The 23,249-nt window shown below is 46.6% G+C and overlaps 1 protein-coding gene across 1 annotated transcript; it reads left to right on the top strand.

The window, feature by feature from the left end:
• The first annotated feature begins 665 nt into the window (after nucleotides 1–665).
• Nucleotides 666–22,647, top strand: EPS8L1 (EPS8 signaling adaptor L1). The gene is made up of 19 exons (XM_066628856.1): nucleotides 666–687; nucleotides 2,227–2,285; nucleotides 3,162–3,323; nucleotides 3,483–3,632; nucleotides 4,055–4,137; nucleotides 5,920–6,062; nucleotides 6,683–6,735; nucleotides 7,118–7,244; nucleotides 8,773–8,861; nucleotides 8,964–9,038; nucleotides 9,661–9,809; nucleotides 10,387–10,528; nucleotides 11,323–11,351; nucleotides 17,973–18,072; nucleotides 19,619–19,786; nucleotides 19,900–19,999; nucleotides 21,448–21,619; nucleotides 22,152–22,284; nucleotides 22,573–22,647. The coding sequence occupies exons 2-19, from the start codon at nucleotides 2,256–2,258 to the stop codon at nucleotides 22,645–22,647; spliced, it is 1,980 nt and encodes a 659-aa protein (XP_066484953.1). The 5' UTR covers nucleotides 666–687; nucleotides 2,227–2,255.
• The last annotated feature ends 602 nt before the right edge of the window (nucleotides 22,648–23,249 follow it).

Below are 23,249 nucleotides of genomic sequence, written 5' to 3'. Positions count from 1 at the left end.
AGGAGGTGACAGTCTAAGAATCTCTGTCAGAGCTGTTGTACAGGAGCATGTACAGAGCATGTTGTACCATGTTCCAGAAGAAATAATATTCACTTTTTATTCTAACTCTAGCCCATCTGTAGCCTACGTCTAGCCCAGGGGTGCCCAAACCCCAGCCCGGGGGCCACTTGCGGCCCTCGGGGGCTCCCAATCAGGCCCTTGGGGAGCCCCCAATCTCCAATGAGCCTCTGGCCCTCTGGAGATTTACTGCTGGCCGAACGCAACTGCTCTAAGCATGAGGACAACTGTTCGACCTCTCACCTGAGCTGTGGGATGAGGGCTCCCTCCACTACTTGCCATTTCACATCTGTGATGCAGCAGTGGCAGTGAAGGAAAGGCTGGCCTTGCTTTGGGCAAGGCCTTTTATAGAGCTACTGCAAGACCTTCATTCATTCATATAAGTTCCATTCATTTATGTAAATTTATTCAAATTTGAAATGTAAATTAATTCTTTTTTTCCTCCGGCCCCCAACACAGTGTCAGAGAGATAATATGGCCCTCCTGGACACCCCTGCTCTAGCCCATCATAGAAAGTTCTAGTATTTAACTTTTCAGTGCTTGTGACATTGGCTTTTTGGGTTGACTGGTCCTCTGTTTTGTCTTCCAGTGTCAGTAGCGGCCCCAAACTCAGTGCCAGAGCTATCTATGGTGAGTTGGAGGGGGGGGGGTATATGGGGAGGATTTCTTCATGATTGGCTGTGATACATCAAAAACTGAGCTCAAGCTTGTGAGTCCACTGTGGCAGAACTGAGGGGGTGCTGAGTTCAGTTTCAAGCTATAGCAGTCTTGCCACCCGTAGCCACTTGAAGCTCTGTTGCTCCCATAAACCACCCCTGTCATCCTGCCACTCCTTATGTCTGGAATTCCGTCCCTGAACATGTGCTGTCCCATTCCCTCCTCCCACCTTTTTCAGTGAAGCTTTAGCTTAAAACCCCTTAGTCCTCGTCCTCAGTTATGTTAAGCATTCATTAAGCAGTTACTCTGCAGGGGGAGAGTAACTGGCTCATCTCACCCCAGCAGTGTCTGTTCTGGTGGCTGTCTGCTGGTATTCTTTTGCATCTTTTTAGATTGTGAGCCCTTTTGGGGACAGGGAGCCATTTAGTTATTTGATTTTTCTCTGTAAACCGCTTTGTGAACTTTTAGTTGAAAAGCGGTATATAAATACTGTTAATAATAATAATTAATAATCCCTTGCTTCCTTGTTGCCTTCATCACCATCTACATTTAGATTGTAGACTTCTTGGAGGCAGGGACCTCACTCCTTTCTTCTTGTAACCTTTTGCAAAGCAAAATAGATTGATAGCTCTCGTTTGCTTAATATTTCTTGGAAATTAACAGATTAGGGTCAGACCTGTCCTTGTAGGGCACATTTGCCAGTGGGTGGCTTCCTCTCCTTGTGTATCGGTAGGCGCCATGAACTTCCCTTCAAAAACCAGGATCTTAATAAACTGACTGAGACGTGGGCATGGAATTTCTCTCTCCCATAATCTACATCTGCCCTTCCGCTATAAATTAACCCAGAAATCCTACTGATTTTTCAGCCCATACATGGTCTGTCTGTCTCTCCCCCCACCAGCTTGAGGGTCTCAGGATGTTTCCGTTTACTGGAATTTATTAAAGTCCAAAGTTTCTTGGGGTGCTGAGCTGGGAGAGGTAGGAACAAGTCAGGAGAGGTGACTAATGGTTAATTCTCACAAGCCAAACTGGTTCCCCCAGGGAGAGGCAGTAATAACTCCTTAAGAACAGAAATGTCTTCCTTAGAGGGATAGGCCCCAGGTGGCAATGATTAAGGAGCCCTTTCAAGCAGACTAATGAGAACAACCTATATCGGTGTGCATGTGAGCATTTATATGGTTGCATATATTGTATTGAATTCTGCTGTGCCTTTCAGAGCTGCATGACAGGTAGATATTTAACCAATACAGCTTTCCCAGCATGCAGCTAAAATTACAATGGGCCGCTCTGCCCATCTACTCAGCTAGGAATCAAAGAGTAGCTACTCTTTGTAGCCTCTTTGGGGCTACTCAGCTAGTAGCCCCAAAGAGGGTGTGATGCCCCTCCCATGACGGAAGCATTCTCAGCTCTTCCTTTATTATGCTCTTTACAAGCAGACAAATCAACACGTAACTTTCTGACCTCCAAAGCAATTCTTCCTCTAGAAACAAGATATTTTCTTTCTTTCTCCAGAGCAGAGGAAAAAATATTCCAATGTCATCATGGCCGACGTCTCCCAGTATACTGTCAATGTAGGTCTCTCTCCCAAATTTGAGTTTGGGGTATACTGAAGTGGGGGCAGAACTGGTGGGTTCTCTGGGTGGCAAACTGGAGGGTGTGGTCCTGCATGCCTGAGATAGAAATTGTTTTGCAGTGGATTCTGGGCAGTATTCTAGAACAGTAGTCTTCTTTTTCCCTCTGATCTTGGACCAGTCCTCAGGCCTAACCTGCAACATGGAATCCATTGTGCGTGTCCATCTTTTGCTTTCTCCTAAAACAACAACTCCTACAAAATTAAGGTGAATGGTGATATTGCCACTGGTGTGACCCAGCCTGGATTGGTCTGGAAACCAGTTTTGGGTTCTGCCTACTAATGGAAGACCAATATTCTAGACCAGTGATTTTCAACCTTTTTCATCTTGCAGCACACTGGCAAGGCACTAAAATGGTCAAGGCACACCATCAGCTCTTTGACAATTGACAAGGCACACTGTGCTGTCAATGGGGGCTCACATCCCCCAATGATCCTATTGATAAATGACCCTCTCCCAAATTCCTGCGGCACAACAGTGTGCCACAGCACAGTGGTTGAAAATGGCTGTTCTAGAGCATTCACTTAGTTCATGTGGGACTTTGGCTAGCCCACATGTTCAAAACACTCTCCTATAGCTGCACACTGCGTGGAAAATTGGTCATGGTGAATAAGCTGACTTTCAAGGAAGTCTGTCCATTTTTACCGATTTTCTCATTGAGTAATCCATGAAAAGCTTCCAAGGAACTCCAGAATATATAGTAGCTCCAAGGAAGTTTCCCAAGGTAGTTTATTTCATCGGTTTTTAAACCAACGGAGGACCTTAGTGACATGTCTGATATTTGCTTATGCCTCTCTTGCTTCTATGTCCTTCCAGCACCTGGTGACTTTCTCCATTGAGGAAGATGATGACTTGGCATCAGTGGAGGATGCCACAAGGAAATTGGCTGTTATGGATGCCCAAGGGAAGATCTGGGCTCAAGAGATGCTGCTTCAGGTCAACGGATCAGCCATCAAGCTCTTCGACGTTGACTCAAAGGTGAGGCATGACCAGTGCCTGTGATGTTGGGTGGCCAAAAGGATCAGGAGGTGTTTGGTTGGATGTTGTGCTCCTCCAATACCACTGCCTTGGAGAGAATGACATATGCGCTCTCCAGTGTAGCACTTGGTGACTTTCTCTCCCCCCCCCCCCCCGTAGGAGGAACTGGAGAACTATGGCCTGGCAGCTGTGGCTCGTTGCGAAGCTGTGCGACCCGAGACACGTCTCCAGCCCTTGCTGCTTCTTGTGTGCCAGGAACCCGATCAACTGAAACCAGACATCCACTTATTTGAATGTGATAACATTGGGGTAAGAAAATTGGAGGAATCCAACCTTCTGCTAGTTGCAGGGGGTCTTACCTAATGCACGCTTTTATGGCGGGGAAGAATTCTGCCCATCCACGCCATGTGGCCTTGGAGACCTTGAAGCAGCTGACAAGCCCAGCCGAGTTTTTCCATCTGCTCCTTTGCCTCCCTTCAAGTGAGATATGAAGGATTGTCAGCTTGTGTGGGAGGAAACTGGAGGCCAGAATGTGATACCAGATCATAAAGGGATCCATCTGAAATGTTGTAGTTCTTGAAAGACAGAACCTTCTTCAATTGTAAAAATCCCTATTGGGATTTAGTATAGCCTGCCTGTGTAAACCGCCTTGAAATAAAGTCTGAGGAGAAATCCGAAGACCATGAAAGGCGGTATATAAATACCTGTATTATTATGTGCTCTCTCTCCAGGCTGAATTGATCCGTCAAGACATTAACAGTGCACTTTTGGACTTCAGGTCCGGGGGAAATACCCAGCGGAAGGAAGCACTCAGGTGAACAGAGACCTATATACCTGTGGAATTGAAGAGATGGAAAAGAACATTTTAAAACGACCTTTTTGTTTATTAGTGCAGACTTCTTTGGGAAAGGCCCAATGATACATTACTGATTTACAGTGCAATCCTATGCATGTCTACTCAGAAGTAAGTCCCATTGTGTTCAGTAGGGCTTACTCTCAGGAAAATGAGTATAGGATTGCAGCCTTATTTGTGTGCAGTGTGAAAAAAAAAATTAACTTTGTAACCCTAGGTAATCTCCTCTATGGGGAGGGTGATTTTCAGGGAAAAGGGAGGGCATTTTCCTATTGGGAAAAGTTTCACAGCAAGCCTCCCCCCCCCCCACCTTATGTATCTTTTACTGGGAGAGATAAGACAAAGTGGCTGGGGGCATTGCAACAGAAATCAGTAGACAGGAAAAAAGTTAAACATGTAATCGCCCCCTCTCACATGCACACTCTGTCTCCCTACTGCAGTCCTATAATTAAAGTGGGGAAATGGCTTGGAGATGGCATTCTTGAGCTATTTGATAGGAGGGATGGTCTAGACCAGGGATTCTTAACCTTTAATTACAGACACACACCCCAGTGGATTGCCCAATATGTCCCTATGCCCCCTTTACAAGACTGTCAAAATAATCGTCGTCACCATTCTTATTAGACACCACTATGACTCCCAAAGATGTCAACAGCTTGGTTTTACTTTATGTATGGATAGCTGGGAATAGAGCGCCTCAATCTGTATTGCTAATGGCGATAGTTATTAATTAATCTAGCAACAATTAGAAAAAAATTGTTCAGAGATTGAGTCCCATGCCCCCATCATTTGATTCCCATATCCCCAAGAGTTATGGATACCCCTGGTTAAGAATCTCTGGTCTAGATTATATCCTGCCCGGTCACAGGGGCCCATAGCAGGATGTCATCCTGGAACCTCAGAGCCTCGAATCCCCCCTAGTGTTTTCATTGTCAGGTTAGTTGCCAATCTTTTTTTTTTTTATTGCTGGTCTTGCTCCTGGGCCTTTATCAGCAGCCCAATGAGTAGACGTTAATCGTAGTAGGTTAAGCTTTCCCCTTCATTTCCATGCCAGAAAAAGCAACACTGGTCACCCTTCTGTGTCTTGGACTCCCAGAAAAGAAAAGGCTTCTCTTGGGGTTACGGGATCCAGGCGTCTCATGTTGCTTGGCAGAGTGGCACAGTCTAGAGCAGGGGTGCCCAAACCCTGGCCCGGGGGCCACTTGTGGCCCTCAGGGGCTCCCAATCCGGCCCTTGGGGAGCCCCCAGTCTCCAATGAGCCTCTGGCCCTCCAGAGACTTGTTGGAGCCCATGCTGGCCCGACACAACTGCTCTCAGCATGAGGACGACTGTTCAACCTCTCACCTGAGCTGTGGGATGAGGGCTCCCTCAACTACTTGCTGTTTCACGTCTGTAATGCAGCAGTGGCAGCGAAGGAAAGGTTTGCCTTGCTTTGTGCAAGGCCTTTTATTGGCCTTGAGCTACTGCAAGACCTTCCTTCAGTCATACAAGTTCAATCTATAATATATTCATTTATGTAAATTTATTCAAATTTGAAATGTAAATTAATTCATTTTTTCCCCGGCCCCCGACACCGTGTCAGAGAGATGATGTGGCCCTCCTGCCAAAATGTTTGGACACCCCTGGTCTAGAGAGATTACAACAGGGTTTATCAGGCTAGGAGGGCAGGAGGTTGCATTGTCGTGTGTGGGTGAGGGGGCCTTTCCTTTGACCTCAGTCTTCTGCTTGGTGTCTCCTTGACAGAGCAACTCAGCACTGGCTTGGCAACCAGGCAAAAACAGCTCCAGAGACGGTCTCTCAGCCCCGTCAACAGGTGCCCTCCAGGACAGAGGTCATTACACCGTCAGCCCCTGCGCTGGACCCGGCTAAGAAGCAAACAGAGAATGGTGAGAAGGTCCAAGGAGAACCTTAGGCTGCAGCCTTATGCATGTTTCTGGAAGCATCCTTGCGTGCTTGAGGAAGGGCTGTGATTCAGTGGTAGAGCACATACAGTACGTTGCACACAAGAGGTCATATCTTCAGTCTCCAGTTGAATGGATCTTACTGTGATGAGCCACAGCCAGTCAGCATAGGCAAGACTAGGATGAATGTGTCGGAGGTCTGACTCAGGAAACGGCATGTGCTCATTGGAGTTGACTAGCTCCATAGGGCAATTGAACTCAGTGAGGTTCTCTTCTGAGCAAACAAGCACAGGCTTATGCTTCACTTCCCGGCATGTTGCTCTCCTAGGAAAGAGCCAAGGAGTCTTGACACCCAACTTGTACCCAGATCGTTCAGTTTTGTTGCCGCAGCCCCTCCCTTCTTTCCTCTGGCCTCTTCACCCACCCTCCCTTCCCATTTTCTGGGCAACTGGGAGGAGGGGGAAAGGGGCTGGAAGTGTGGATCAAGAGAAGCAAGGGTAGCCACCTCCTTTCCTCCCATGCAGCCGGGAAAGACACAGACGTGACATCTGGGTCATCATCTGGCAATGCTACTCTTTCTGACTTCCAGTTCTTTCTGCTTCCAGGCAACCTGACAGCGGAGTCCAAACTGAACTTCCTCCATGCCGAGCAAGACGTGGTGAGTTAGCTGGACAGACATGATGTGAAAATCAAATTCACACCTCTTGAGGGAGGCTGGATGAGGGAGAGGGTGGGAGTGATTGGCGCAAGGTAGGGCTTGAGGCTCTGAATGAACAAACGGAAAAACGGTTTTAAAGAAAAAAAATCACGGGCAGATTGCCTTTGCTTAACCACCAAGTAATGACTGGTCAGTGCCCCCCCCACTCACACTCGGGATTAGGAGAGGAGCCCCCTGCATCAACAGGTATGACCTCCTCAAATGACTTTGTGCCCAGAACCTCTCATTTTAAAATGGTGCCCTGCTGTGTGGTTCTCATGTGTGACATCCAGGAGAAGTTCCTTCTCTCACTCCTTTTTTTGTGTGTGTCTGTACCTGGCAGGAGCTGTTGAACCGGGTTTTTGACGATGTGGAGGCCTTTGTGGGGAAGTTAAAGAAATCTGCAGAAGCCTTCCGTGTACTGGAACAGCTGAAGCACTCTTCAAGGGGGCGCCGCCGAAAGCCAGGCGGTGAGAGGCAGACGGCTCGGCTTTGCCCCAGGAAGCTGCCCCAGCTCCTTCTCTCCCCTTCCATCATATCTGAGGGCCCAAGAGATATACCAAGCTTGAATGAGGGTGCTAGAAAATAGAGGTGCCCCCTGAATCCTGCTTCTGTTGGAACTCAGCAGCAAATTCAGTTTCCACCCCTAGAATGGTTCTAGGACAGGGCTGCTCACACTTTTTTGGCTCAAGAGCTACTTTGAAACCCAGCAAGGCCCGGAGATCTACCAGAGTTTTTTTTTTACAATGTTCACACCATCATAACATATAACATTTATGTGTACAATGTATGTTGGTGTACCTTGAGCCCCACTGAGTATAACAGGACTTACTCCTGAGTAGACATGCCTAGGATTAGGCTGTGAGGCTGCAATCCTAGCCACACTTACCTGGGAGTAAGCCCCATTGGGTACAATGGGCCTTACTCCCAGCGTTTCCTCCCAGAGGCACCTGAAGGGGGGGTCGGCACTCCACGATCTACTCATTTTGCCTTGCGATCTACCAGTAGATCGCGATCCACCTATTGAGCACCCCTGTTCTAGGACATCCTGGAATCCAGTAGGTTCTGTCACGGCTCCAAAATACTTCCTAGACAGAGCAGGTCTCGGCACATAGAAACAGCGGCCTCCATCCTGTCCTGATATGACACAGGAACATTTTACATAGCACATGTAAAGGAAGCCTTTGCACAGCTGCTGTGTCAGAGATGCCTCTAGAGCTACTGGAACTCAGAACCAGGGCCTGTGGAACCCCAAATACATTCCAAATCTGGGAGGAATAAATTCAGGAGATTCTACTGTGTTTCTGAAAATAAACTTCCCAACACAGTCTGCATGCACAGGCCACCTACGTGGGTCTTATTGTGCTGTGGATCAGGGGTGTCCAAACACTTTGGCAGGAGGGCCAAATCATCTCTCTGACACTGTGTCAGGGGCTGGGGAAAAAAGAATTAATTTACCATTTAAAATTTGAATAAATTTACATAAATTAATATATTAGAGATGGAACTTGTGTGAATGAATGAAGGTCTTGCAGTAGCTCAAGGCCTATAAAAGGCTTTGCACAAAGCAAGGCCAGCCTTTCCTTCGCTGCCACTGCTGCATCATAGACGTGAAACAGCAAGTAGTGGAGGGAGCCCTTGTCCCACAGCTCAGGTGAGAGGTTGAACAGTCGTCTTCTTGCTGACAGCAGTTGTGTCGGGCCAGCACGGGCTCCAACAAGTCTCTGGAGGACCAGAGGTTCATTAGAGACTGGAGGCTCCCAGAGGGCCTGATTGAGAGCCCCCAAGGGTCGTGAGTGGCCCCCGGGCTGGGGTTTGGGCACCCCTGCTGTGGATGTATGAGACTTTTGCACCTCTGTAGCAAGCTTGAGGAAAACTCTTGAACTGGAATCCAAAATGGATTCTGAACCAAGGTGCGGAAGTCCAGCAACCTTGAATAATACAGTAGTCTCAAGCCTCAGGAGAAGGTTAACTCTTCTTATTTTGCCACATGCACAGAGGGACTCCTGACCGTACGAGCCCGGCCCCCGACCCAAGAGGAATTTGAAGATGCCCTGGCTAAGATTAAATATTCCTTCAGTCTGCTGGTGAGTATTTGTGTGCTGAATCCTTCTCAGGGAGCAGGCGGGGCCCTTGCCTGGCTCATGCTAACCACTAGGTTACACTTTTTTATTTCTACCACCGCCCAGGCCAGACTGAAGTCAAACATCACAAACCCTACCTCAGAAGAGTTGATCCACTTTCTCTTTGGGCCTTTGAGGATGGTGAGTAGTGGGTTCAAAGGAAAGGGGTGGGTGAGAGGGAAAGGAGATTTGCATCTGGACACGTGGGTGGTTGATAGTCTATGAGCCAGTAGTAGACAAATATGAACAGCCAGATACTAACAGCTTACCTACAAAAGCAGAATAAATTTATGGTACCAGTTAAGTGGCAGATTCAGGATGATATGTTTGAATGCTTGTCACTCACTCACTCACTCACTCACTCACTCACTCACTCACTCACTCACTCACTCACTCACTCACTCACTCACACACACACACACACACACACACACACACACACACACACATACACACAGACTTTTGCATCTGTAAAATAATGTGTCAGAGAGACGACTAGCTTAAAATTCTTCTCCTTGACATGATATGCGCAATGAGTTGTCTTTTTCATGCAGACACATTCATGTGACCACATGCACACATGTAGAGCAATGTGGTCCAATCCAGGAGAGCCTCTATCATGTGGTTATGCTGTATGTCTACATTGGTTCTAAGAGTTGGGGGTTCATTCCAAGGTTCACTGAAAATGGAGGTGGATGTGGGCACTTGCCCTGGGGAGCCAGGTATTCTCAGTTCTGATTTTTCTATTCCCCCCCCCCATCAGATTGTGGATTCTTCTGGGGGGCCAGCATTTGCTTCTGAGATCCGCAACCCCATGCTAACCCTGGAGGCAGTGACTCTGATGCGGGACTGCTTGAATAAACAGGAAACCGATGTGTGGTACTCCCTGGGTGACAACTGGATCATGCCAAGGTACAGTACCTGTAAAAGGAAGGAACTTGAGACCTGTTTTGTCTCAAGCTTGTCTGTTCCTTGTGTCTATTCTTTTCTCCATTATATGACTGGCTGTGTTTTGTTTTTTTTAAATTTCCTGCATGGCGTGTGGTTTGCTTAACTTTCCTCCTCCTCAAACCTCCTGAATTATCTGCCTGCCCTGCCTCTCTTGAAACCATTGGTTGCTCTGCTCTGATGTCAGAGTGGGGCTTTGCAACCATGGTTCTGACTGCCATTGGCTGAGTTGCTCTGATGTCACAAAAGGACTTGGCAGCGTGAATCCTGCAGCTCTGTTTTAGGAAACCGTCTGAAACATTAGAATTTGAATTCCAAGTTTGCTCTTCTGCTTTTGGAAAGTAGACCTTTGTTTATGGCAGTACACCAGGACCACAGGGGATGAGTACTGATCAGTCCCTTGGCCAATGTAATGCAGGTTGGTTGAACAGTTGTGGCAACCTGAATCAGAAACAATGCTGCGTCAGAATGTGGATTGAGGATGTTATTTCATCCATTCCTAGTTCATTCCTATTTTTCGTTCTTCTCCCTCTGCACCCAGAGTGGACCTTCCCCGGGACTATGCAGTACCCTATAACCTAACCTTCCGGAGTGGCTGGGAGCCACCCCTCCGGGACTCTTCTGGACAGCCTTGGGAAGACCCAGTGGAGGTACAACATCGACATGAAGCACGCCGTGCCCAGGTGAGACTTGAGGTAGAAACCAGGCAGAAGAAGCAGATGTAAAACTTATGTTTGGGGCAAGAAGACAATTGTCATTATTTTGCAGTGGGTTGCAGTGGGAGGGGGAAGCAGTGGGTTCTCCTTTCCTGTAGCAAGTGTCATGCCTTGCTTGAAGAATCCATCTTGGTGTATTTTTTGACCAAGAGGTTAGTGTGATGCATTTGAGTCTCCCTAACAGTGGATTCAGACAACCACTTCTTCAGTGTTGACTTTCACAGTTGCTGGATATTAATTCGATGGACCCAAGTTGTCTGAAAGAAGCCAATAATGGATTTAGGAGCCATCATTCATTCAACAAATTAGATCTTTATTTGCTAGACTCTTTCAGACAATCCATTTCCATTTTTATTTCTGCCATTTGGTGACTGTGAGTGTCAATACCTATTTGAACAACTTGGTCATCCGGCCCAAGTCTCAGGGCTTACGTTAACATGGAGTTAACATGTCTCTCAGCCTGCTCTTCCTCTGAATGTCTGGATAAGCATAGCACATGACACTCACGTTATGTCATTGGGCTGTGCATTGCCCTGCCCTTACAGTCAACAGCAAGTGATGTCAACTCTCTCCTTACCAGCTCTTTAGTTTAAGTTGAGCTGCTTAGTATATCCAGAGGCTCTCTGACTATGGCCAGTATGATTCTGGGCTAATTAACTGGAGGTAGCAATTAGGGAAGGTCCTGCTTTGAGCAAGGTGTAGAATTAAGGAAATGATAGGTTTTCGATTATTAACTATTTCTCTCTTTCCCCCCACTACAGCAATCGGCTCCCACAATTGCAGCCAATGGGTAAGTCTCCCTCAAACCTTTGGATGACTAATTTGGTCATCAGGAAGTGTTGGGTTGTTTTGAAAGACAGAAGGTGTAGAGGATGAGGAAGGCTAGAAATTGGGTTTTGCGGGGCAGAGAATGAGAGGGAAAATGGGAAAGAGGTAAGGATCTTGAGGGCTAGGATTGGCAAAGCCAGGGACCTGTGGAATCTGCTGTTTTGCAGACTGGGACATGCTCTCCAAAATGTGATAGCTTGTGCCAGAGTTCAATAGGTGCCACCAGTGTCCTGTGGCGTTATGCCAGGACCTACAGAAAGTCACTTGTCCATAAGGCTGCTGCTTTTTCCCCTTAAACTATTAGGCCAAATCCAAACCTCCCTCCACTTTTCCACTTTGGAGGAGTGAGTGAGCATGACAGTGTAAGAGCACATTCTGTGTGGTTTGTTAGATCTCCTAGACACAGGGTTGTGTCAGCAAAACCAACCAAGAGTCTTGTGGCACCCTTAAAGACTTACGCACTGGTTGAAACGAAAGCTGTCGTGGCCCAAAGCACACTTCATCAGAGGCATGAAGTGTTATCCTCAACAAGCAAATACATAGCTATGAACATGAGTATAGAGTTAAAACAAACAGTCAGCAGTGGAGCAAACGGCTGTGAAATGCAAGAGGAACAGTCTGTGACAAGCATGTCTATGTCGAACATAAGAGTCCCCAACACATAAGATGTGTGTGGAATGCAGGGACCCTGATGCAATGGGGTAAAGGCATAATATTGAGTATATGATGTTAAATTTAACAGTAATTGGATTATTGGTCAGTCTAATCCAGTGCTGTCTACTGTAAGTAGCTGCAGCTCTCCAAGCTCTCAGGCAGAGAGGGGCTTTTCCACCTTTGAGCTCTGAGGTGAAGATAGCAGAAATTGAACCTTCATGGCAGCAACAGTTACCCTGCACATCCCCGAACTTGTCTGATCTTGGAAGCTAAGCAGGGTCGGGCCTGGTTAGTACAGTGGTGCCTCGCATAACGAAATTAATCCGTTCCGCGAATCCTTACATTATGCGAAATTTTCGTTGCGCGAATCACGTTTTCCCATAGGGATGCATTGAAATCTAATTAATGCGTTCCTATGGGCAAAAAAGGTCAAAACGAAGTCAAATTTGGTTTACAAAGTGTTTATTATGTGCTCTTTAAAGGCATACATACTGCACAGAGGATTTCTAAAATTTGAAACATACACAAAATTTTTAATTTTTAAAAAATTCGTTATGCAAAGCACAGACCTAAAAAGTTTTCGTTATGCGAAGCAAGGCCAGAAATTTTCGTTATGCGAGTTACCAAACTCAATCGAAAAACTCTTTCGTTATGCGAGTTTTTCACTGCGCGGGGCATTCGTTATGCGAGGCACCACTGTACTTGGATGGGAGACCGCTTGGGAATACCGGGTGCTGTAGGCTTATACCATAGTCTTTCGAGACTGAAGGTTGCCAACCATGCATGTGTAGCACATATTCTCCCACTGAGCTGTGCTCTCTCTCTCTGTTAAAAAGTAGAGCCCCCTCCCACATAACACTGGCACCTGGCCTAGGGGCAGGTGAGTGTCAGTGTGACTATCCATCACTGCTAGTGGCAGTGAGTATCTAGCAGCTGCCACTTTTTAATGCGGCTCGGTGAAACTGGGATAGTTTCCGGCATAAGCACTTGAGGTCTATGCTGCATTTACAGCATTGTGTGCTCTGAGTGAGGCCATTCTCTGCATCCTAAGGGAGACTGGGACAAGCAGGTCTGTGCCTGGGGGACAGGGGAGATTGTACTTTTGAAGGGCTTACAATGAGAAACTCAGAGGGCAGGTCAGTTGAGCATGTGCAGGCTAAAATGAAGCCTTTGGGGCAGGGAAGGGCTGAAGGTCATTTGTTTGTGGGAAGTTTAAATCAACTCTACATTGCTTTTTGTTGTTGTTTGTTTTGTTTTAAACCCTTTTCTTTCCTGTTTCTCTCTCTCTCTCTCTCTCTCTCTCTCTCTCTCTCTCTCTCTCAATCTTTTTCTCTCTTCCCTGGGAGTAGCTGGGTCCGGTGGTGAGCAGGGAAGCTAATGATGGGATAGATAGTCAGGTGGTGGGTTAGGGGCTTAGCTGGGAAGGGTGGTGGTCCTTAGAAGTCGTTGCAGGGGAGCAGGAGGGAGGCAGCTTATGGTAGGGGAGTAGCAGCCATTTAGTGTTGAGGAGAGGTTCAAAGTCAGTAGCGTAGCCAGAGGGGGGAATGGCTTTGATGGTGAGTGGGAGGAGCCACTTACACGGCACACTGCGGCACCTGCAGTACTTACCGCTCCCTTCAGGCTACGCTACTGTTCAAACTACCTCCCCCAAATGAGTGTCTCCGAACTGCACAGCCACAAGTATGGAATGAAAATCTTCTGAATGTAAAATATACAGTTGCCATCTATCTCATTTGAAAAAAAACTATGTTTCTAATCCTCTTTGCTATTGGGAGACTTGGTTTAAAAAAAAAAATAGGCTGTTTACTGACATAGGTTAATGATTCAGTGAGGGTAGTAGATTCCAACCCAGTAGCCAGGAAAGCAGGGTTTTATCCCATAACTGCCAGGCCTTTGGTTATAGCCAAGGAAAATTAATCCTGATGAAGCACCATTGAAGTCAATCAGACCATTTACTCATGGCAAATACAAGTCCTATTAATTTCAGTGGTGGTTAGCTGGGATTCATTGTCTTCAGATGCAACCCTGTGTCAGAATCTGCCCTCCCCGCTCCATATCTCATTAGTTCCCTAGTGTCCCACTGAGTCCTAATGCTTACTAAGATCAAGAAAAATCCCAAAGCACGTATTCTGGCATCTTAATCCCCACCAATTCATGTCTGAGTAATCACATTTTTTGGCCCCATCCAGTTATATCATTTGTCCTAACCACCATCCTAGGAGATGGCGCTTATGCTGACAGAGTGACGTACCCAAGGCCCATCCTTGTCTGAATGATCATCAGTCCAGGAAGGGGAAGTGGATCAGCACAGGTAGTTGAAAATTTTTGCAAAACAAGCACAACATAATAACAAAAATACACTCCCCCCTCCCCACATACACCCAAAATGAGGTCGTGACTGACCACTGAGGTAGGATGCATCACAGAGGGTGTGGATTCCTCTCAATGTTCTTAAAGTAATCAAAACTAGGTACTTCTTTTCTAGCTGAACTGGAAATTCTGGATTTCAGGCAAGAGTATCTGGATGGAGAAAGACAAAGACTAAGTTTATCATGTGTCACTGGAATAATCTAGGCAAGTGACCTCTCCCCTTTTTATGACTTAGGGTGGATTCTCACAAGTTTTTATGATGTGACATTTACACAGACAAGTCATGAAAATATTCCAATAATGTGTAACCATTGTGAATTTCCACTTCCTGGAAGCCTTTTAGAACATGGGTCAAATTAAACTGATGCAAAAAAAATGTCAACAAGTTAAGGACCAATGTGAATCATGTTTTCCCTCCCCCTGCATGGCTCTGCATGCAAGGAAGCTGCAATCACACGCCTGGTGAAGAAAGCCATTGTGGACTGCCTTTCTTTGTCCTGACTCCTGTCTATCCTTCTTTATCTCTAATAAAGCGGCTAATTTTCCTTGTTCCTCCTCCTCTCAGTTGCTGGGAAAATTGGCAACCAAGGGCCCAATCCTATCCAACTTTCCAGTGCCGGTGCTGCTGCAATGCAGCCCCTAGGCGAAGGAAGGAAGGAAGGAAGGAAGGAAGGAAGGAAGGAAGGAAGGAATAAATAATAATGCAGGTATTTATATACCGCCTTTCTTGGTCGTCAGATTTCTCCTCAGACTTTAATTCAAGGTGGTATACATAGGCAGGCTATACTAAATCCCAATAGGGATTTTTACAATTGAAGAAGGTTCTGTCTTTCAAGAACCACAACATTTCAGATGGATCTTCAATGATCTGGTATCGCATTCTGGCCTCCATTTTCCTCCCACACAGGCTGACAGTGGCCAAAGAGCAGGTGGAATAACTCAGCTTGGTTTGTCAGCTGCTTCAAGGTCTCGCCGTTCATGGTGCCGGTGGCCTCGAACTGGTGACCTTCGGATGTTATCTTCAGGCAAACGGAGGCTCTACCCTCTAGACCAGACCTCCTGCCCTAAATGTTCCCATACCTTCCCATACCTAAATATTCCCATACCTTGTGGAGGCCTCCATAACTTCCCTCCCACCACAGGATGCAGTGCGCACCCCACTGGTGCAGCTACCCCAGGGCTGGAAAGTTGGATAGGATTTGGCCCTGAGAGAGATAAGGTGAGGTGAAGAGCAGGACAGGGAAAACCAGCAAGCCAGACAGCTTCAGATTGCAGCGTGCTGTATGTGCAGGAGTACTCAGGTTAAGCCACCCAATGTACGTTCAACACTACGTTCAATGCTTTCCTAATATGCTTGCTCCCTCACCCCCATTACAGCCTAGGAAAGAGGAAGATTGGTAATACTGGGTCTGGTACCCTTAGTCTTGCACTTGTTTGAAAAAGGTACATCTCTGGTACTCAAAGAATCATGGCCTGCAGCAGCTTTCAGTTTTTACTGACAAAGTCCAACCTGTGTGTCATTCTTGTCCAACACTATGGCGCCAAAGAGAATTCTGGGATATCCTGCATTGGACATGAAGTCCTTTTTGGGCAGAAGTGAGGATGTCACCCTCCCAAACAGCCCTAGTTCTGTTCATTAATAGTCCTATGAACTGGGTACAGAGAAGGGCAGTTTGGTAACCAAACGCCACATAACCTGGATACATGGCAACTGAACAACTTGGAGCAAATTCTTCATTGGAAAATAGGATGGCAGACAAAGAGAACAAAAACAGCACAGGCTGCTGCTCAAGAGGGCACAGCGAACTTTCATCTCCCCCAGATACCTATTTCTTATATTAGCTGTGGCTGAGCTGTCAGATGAATGAAATGGGGGAGGCACAGACTTGGCAGGAAGCGGGCTAATGAAAAGAACGGCCAGTTCAGCTCATGGGGAGGGGAGAAACACTTAGAATGGGGAGAGAGGCAATCAGGACCCTTGGATTCCTGGAAAGTCAGTGGGAATGAACCTGGGCAGTGGGGCTTGGGAACAAGCATGCCTGTGTGTTCCTGGAAGGAAATGGGAGGTTGTTGCTGCTGGGTGATGCAGGGAAGAGGCCAAGAATTGAGGTTTTTAAGGAAGGCCGTGATGGCTTAGAGCAGAGGGGCATGAAGATTGGGTTCCCTAGAGAAGATTCAGCTGTGGAGGTCGGGGTAGAAGGCAAGTAGTCAGGACCATAGGGGTCAGAAAGGGGATGGCAGGTAACACAGGACAGGTGCTCTGGTGATGGGCTCAGAAGGGAAAGACAACAGGATGAAGACAGCAGTTTAAAGAAAGATGGCGCCCAGAAGAGAGCCAGGAGGGGGACACTAGGCAGCCAGCTAAGGTAGGATGGTGGGTGGGGAAATGGATGGCTCTCATTACTTTTCTTTGCAATCTCCTGTCCTCTTCTCTGTGTGTCTTGGCAGCACTGGTGCCCAATTTGTGACACACACACACACACTCCAGCTGGAAGAAAGTCCTCAAACTGGAGGCACGGGGTGCCCTTCTCTAGTACGAAAGGAAACAAGTCCCCACTTGTCTGCGCAAGAGGCACAAGGTCTTTCAGCGTTGCCCCTCCCTTTTCATTACCAGACCCTTCCTTCCCACAGCCTCATAAAACAATTTCTTTTTTTAAAAAAAGTTGTGTGGGTGAATATGCTATTATCGACTACTGCTAGAGACAATTGGTTACTCAGTGTCTGCTAAAGCAAAAATCTGTCTCTCAAAGTGTTGCCCTCCCTTACCTTTTATCGAACAATTGCACCAAATTGGAATGATAGACCCATAGAATGGCACCAGTTCAACATTTATTCAGTAAAGCATCTCAAAAAAACTAGAGTAGTCAGTGACTCAAATTTAATTAGAGGATTCCTCTCTGCGGCTTCTGCTTCTGCTTGATTCCTGTGCAGCATAGCCTTGGCTGGACCAATTGATTTCCCCTTAATTAATTGCTTCCTGTTCCCTGAAGGACCTTTAACTACTGTTTTCCTCTCCCTTATTTTTTTCTTTCTGAAACAACATTACTTTGTAATATATGAAAAAAGTCCCCAGTGTTTTAAGTAATTTGTCTTCTAACTGATTATGGAAAACAGTGTCTCAGCTGGGTTGTAAGGCCCAAAGCAACTCGCGTTGATGCCTCACATGAGTTCTAGTTGACTGGCAAAATGTACGTGTAAAAACATTAGTCCTAAAAAATACCCACACGCTTCCTTTGCCTTAATTGATTAAATGTTGCAGCCCTGGCTTATACGGATTGGACTGCAGCCATGCATAAAGCCCACAAGTGATATGTAATTCCAGGAAAGAGTGTGCAGGAAGGCTTTTGCAGGGGACAAAAGCAACACTGAATTAAGCATGTTAGTGGGGGCACAACCGTAAGGGGTGGCCACTCCTGAAGCATAAGAATAACAACCCCAGAACCTTCGCTCTCCAACCACTACTCTAACCTACCAGCTACTTCCCTGGTTTTCCAAAGAACCCATCGGTCTCCCTGCCTATGACCCCATGTGCTGTTTCTTCCCTGTTTCCTCCCCACAGACACAATCACCCCGAGAACAACAAGTGGATGAGCTGCACCTATGACTTCGTAGCCAGGAACAGCAATGAGCTTTCCGTGCTGCAAGGGGATGTGTTGGAGGTGGGTGAGTGCGAAGTCTGGGGGCACCTGCACACAGGCTGCCTGGGTGTCATGGACAGAGATGCTCTCTGCAGCACCAGCACTGCTATAGTCAAGCTCGCAGGATTAGAAAAACTCTTGTGGCCTGCAAGTGGCGTGCAAGAAAGCTTTTTAGGAGCTCTTTGTTGATTTGCTGCCACAGAATTAGCCTCTGGAAAGCAGGTGATGCCTTAGGACCAGCTTGGAAATATTGATATATTCCTGGACACGTGTGTTGTATATTTTAATGTGACAGGACCTTTGTGTCCCAATATGTGTATATTAATTTTAGATGTAGTTTTTTTATTTTTAAAACAAAAGGTAGGGTTAGGGTTAAGGCTGGTGTAAGAGCCCATGGAAAAGGCTTCAGGAGGAGTCAAACTCGAGGCAAAATCCAGAGCCGGAGTCCCTGAGGCAGTTCATGGCTGAACACAGTCACGTTCTGGCAACTCCTGCGACGCCGCTGGAACCAACTGTACTGGCTTCTGCCTTTCCATTGGACCATTTCAGCGACGTGGAGAGGGGGGATTTGCTGCATGGGTAACAGCCTATCCTCCATATCTACCTTACCCAGGCTTCGCGCACTGGAGAGGACACTGTTCCGGAACCACTATTCAGAGACCATAGTCTTCCGAGACGGAAGGATGCCAACTACTAACTACTAAGAGCCTTAACATATCTATTATGGGGTTTGTTGCCCTGTCATAGCTTTTGTTGCCCAATGATAGTGGAATGCAAATCACTGGGACGCAAAAAGAAAAACCAGATGCAAATATCCAGATCTGGCAATAACCAGGATGCATTTGACCGGGACACAATAGTCCAGGATGCAAAAATGCCCTAGTACCATTTTAAAATGCACAATATATAATGTATTGGTTGATACATATTGCTCACTTCTCTGTTAAGAAAGATAATATCTAAAGCAACTCATGGTATCTCTAAAATGAGCATAAAATAATCAAGTGATGTTTAAAAAGTATAACCCAAACAGCTGAACATGAAAAACAGGCAAAAACAATAAAAAAACACCAGAAGGACAGAAGGCAGCAAATGAAATTCTCTCTATATAGAGTGCTTTTTAGCTATTAATATTTTTTTTAAATGAGAGGGATGCTGTACAGTACTTAAAGCCTTCCCCATCCCTCCTGCAGGAACAGAAACTGACACGGGGCAATGAACAAAGAGGACATTCAAGGGGCAATTACTAATCCCCTGCTGAGAGCCACAGGAAGCAACAATTCAGTTGAACTTTCAAGGCATAAACTTTTTCTGAAGTTGCCAAGGATTTTAATGAATGGAACTTAGACATTATTGAAGGATCTTGGCCATGGGAAAAACATTGCTAGCTGAATTGCTCTAAATGACCATCATAGAAATACATGGGTTGGCAGGCTACTAACTTCAGTGAGACTTTTTGCAAAGCTGAATTGGGGCCCTTATTGATGTCCCTTGAGTGAAAAAAGAACTTGGCTGGCTAGCTTTGTTTCAGCTTCACTGGGAATGTCTCTTTTTTGTTGGTCATTAGGTGTTGGATGACAGCAAGAAATGGTGGAAGGTCCAGAACCGCTATGGGCAAATTGGCTACGTCCCTTACAACATCCTCATCCCAATTGTGCCTGGAGATGATTCCAGCAACCAGAACAACAGAACAACAACTGTCCAAATCAATGGGAAAAGCCCTGAGATAACCAAGGTGAGACGACCTGCCACAAGTTGGCATACTGAGGTTTAAAATATATATTGCCTGTGACTTGCCCTCTTTGCCCTCCTGCGCTCTTAATTTTGTCTCCTTTCCCCGCTGTGTAGAAAACCCCACCCCAAACTCCACCGAAGACCAAAGCTCTGTATTCAAATGGCAAACCCTGGAACAGCTCTGAGGGGCTTAACATGGACCTGAGTGAACGAGGTGAGAGTCACTACAAGTGTGACTTGTTGAAAAGATAATTTCTTTCTCTCACTCCTTTGCCAGGAAATTGGCCCAAATGATCTGGGAGAAGTCCCAGCACAGAGGGAGGGATCAAGGTAGCTTGTCCCACTGGCGCTTCGAAAGGCTGCAGGAGAGACAAGTTGGCTTCTGCTCTAGTCAAAAGCACAGAGCTGTTGAACAGGGGCAAGGGAGGTCAATGAGCCATGCTTCCTCAAATGTCCTGTACCTTGCCTCTAAAGTATCTTATATCATGTGTGTGTGTGTGTTTTAATAAGTGAATAGTTATTAGTGCAGATGCACTAATGGCAGATGCGCTTCAGTGTCAGTAAGTGTAATGTCATGCACATTGGGGCAAAAAATCAAAACTTTAGATAAAGGCTGATGGGTTCTGAGCTGTCTGTGACAGATCAGGAGAGAGATCTTGGGGTGGTGGTGGACAGGTCGATGAAAGTGTCGACTTCATGTGCGGCAGCAGTGAAGAAGGCCAATTCTATGCTTGGGATCATTAGGAAAGGTATTGAGAACAAAACATCGAATATTATAATGCCGTTGTACAAATCGATGGTAAGGCCACACCTGGAGTATTGGGTCCAGTTCTGGTCGCCGCATCTCAAAAAGGACATAGTGGAAATGGAAAAGGTGCAAAAGAGAGCGACTAAGATGATTACGGGGCTGGGGCACCTTCCTTATGAGGAAAGGCTACGGCGTTTGGGCCTCTTCAGCCTAGAAAAGAGGCGCCTGAGGGGGGACATGATTGAGACATACAAAATTATGCAGGGGATGGACAGAGTGGATAGGGAGATGCTCTTTACACTCTCACATAACACCAGAACCAGGGGACATCCACTAAAATTGAGTGTTGGGAGTTAGAACAGACAAAAGAAAATATTTCTTTACTCAGCCTGTGGTCGGTCTGTGGAACTCCTTGCCACAGAATGTGGTGATGGCGTCTGGCCTGGACGCCTTTAAAAGGGGATTGGACAAGTTTCTGGAGGAAAAATCCATCACCGGTTCTAAGCCATGATGTGTATGTGCAACCTCCTGATTTTAGAAATGGGCTATGTCAGAATGCCAGATGCAAGGGAGGGCACCGGGATGAGGTCTCTTGTTATCTGGTGTGCTCCCTGGGGCATTTGGTAGGCCGCTGTGAGATACAGGAAGCTGGACTAGATGGGCCTATGGCCTGATCCAGTGGGTCTGTTCTTATGTTCTTAGTAGTCAAGAGCTTTAAGATATTTTAAAATTCCTCATATTAATCCAGGGTTCTTTGGGAAGGATGTGGCTGCCATTCTGAACAGCACATACAGCCTTCAATGACTTGTGTAGTGGATAGTGGGGACAAACATTTAAATCACCTGCCTACCCAAACATATGTTTAAAACTGAGTCACCATGTGCTGTGTCTGACATGAATTCCTGCCTTGGCAGAGCGTTTCAGCAGTGTCAATGAGGAGCTGGCCCTGAGGCTAGCCAACGGGACAGCTGGCCGTGGTAAGACTCTTCACATCCAGCGGGCTCCAGACACCGATGTGCCTTTAGGATATGACTCAAATCCCACCCAGGTCCGCACCTGGCTGGAGGCCAAAGGATTCAGCCCCATGTGAGTTGGCATCTGTTTCTCCTCAAGAGGATGTGTGAGTTTGAAGGGAATCCAAGTTGATTGGTGTAAATATGACATCAGTATCTCCCTTACTGCTGTGATTGGTGTCTTTGGCTAATGGCCAGCATGAATCCATGCCAGCGAGCTGCCCAATTGGCAGACATTGGATGAGCAGCTTCCCGATTGGCCATTTTTGTGAACAACTCTGTTTTTCATGACCTCCAGCTGTTTGCCATTGCCCAGTTATTGGCTGTGGGTTCTTCTATATTCTTGACTGATGCTAGCCAAATCTGAGACTCAGAAAAACCAGCCTGTCCTAAATAAGTTTCCTGGTTGGCTGTTGTAGTGTCCCCTCCTTCATTGCCACACCAGCCTTAGGAGTCCTAGAGACTCCTGACTGCTCTTCGTCTATTGCGGATTCTCACGAGCGATTCAAATCTTGCATTCTTCTGCTGCTCTGATATTTGGTCCCTTGTTCCACTGTAACGTCCTTACATGCCTTCCCAAGATCTTCCCACCTTTTCTTCCACAGGACTGTTGACGCTTTGGGGATTCTGAATGGAGCTCAGCTTTTCTCCCTGAAGAAGCAGGAGTTCCAAGCTGTCAGCCCAGAAGAAGGAATTCGGGTCTACAGTCAAGTCACTGTACAGAGAGCCCTATTGGAGGTACAGGCAGCTTTGCAATCTCTCCTGTGGGGTGGAAACAGGGTGGTGAGAACAGCTACAAGACTTCTAGGATCCTTGGGAATGGAGAGTCTAGTGAGCTACAGCAAAGAGACAGAGAACAGGACTGGAGTCCAGAGAAACAGAAAAGATGCTTATTGTTCAAAATACCAAGAGTTGTCTGGGAATTGCCTATAGTGTAGTAGGCTACAATGAGCTTAGAGGTTGAGAGGAGAAGTATTTGAGGACACGACAAAGTCCCTTGTTCATTTGCATCCTTTTTTCCCCCAGGATTCTGGGAGAATATCAGAGCTGGATGCTGTGATGGAGAAACAGAAAAAGAAAGTCGATGCTTTAACTGGGTAGATGGAGGCCTTCCTGTTCTGATGTGGGAGCACCCTCTGCTGGGAAAACGAGGAACTGCAGGGTAGCAGACATCACATCATCCTCAAACCACCTCTTCCCCTTTCCCCACAACCACCAAACTTCAACTTGTGCAGGAACATTTTCTTGATCTGAACATTTTGTCATTAAATCCATGTCTTGTGTCCACAACTGCCCCCTTGGAATAGGGCAGTATCTTCAACAAAGGAAACCTGGAACCTCACACTTTGGTTACCGCTATTGCTCCTGTTTCTCCAAGCAACAGATTTCTTTGGAAACCAAAAACTTTCCTGGTTCTGGGAATTCTCACTGTTCACTCTTTTATCGGTTCTTTAGTCAAAATCTAAGGCCTTATGGCCACCCAGCACATCTGCCACTTCAGGGGGTTGGCCTGCGCTGCAACTCCACAGACCTGTGGTTGGTAGTGACATCATTGCTGGGTGACCCCAGAGGACGAGACGCCAGTGGCTTACCAGCTGATGGTGATGGGTGCGAGAAAGTACAAAAGTGGAAGCAGCAAGGTGGGGGAGGAGGAGGAGGAAGGCTGGAAGATGAAGATGGGGAAGCAGAGAATGAAGAGAAGA

This window comes from Tiliqua scincoides, chromosome 5, assembly GCF_035046505.1.
Source record: "Tiliqua scincoides isolate rTilSci1 chromosome 5, rTilSci1.hap2, whole genome shotgun sequence".
Classification (NCBI taxonomy): domain Eukaryota; kingdom Metazoa; phylum Chordata; class Lepidosauria; order Squamata; family Scincidae; genus Tiliqua; species Tiliqua scincoides.
This window is presented reverse-complemented; position numbering and strand designations above follow the sequence as displayed.

Bases quoted from the DNA above. Each gene is read 5' to 3' on its own strand.
- EPS8L1 (XM_066628856.1), top strand. From the start codon at position 2,256: ATGGCCGACGTCTCCCAGTATACTGTCAAT. The intron at 4,138-5,919 runs GTGAACAGAGAC...TCTCCTTGACAG, and splicing joins CAGCGGAAGGAAGCACTCAG to AGCAACTCAGCACTGGCTTG. The intron at 19,787-19,899 runs GTGAGACGACCT...CCCGCTGTGTAG, and splicing joins AAAGCCCTGAGATAACCAAG to AAAACCCCACCCCAAACTCC.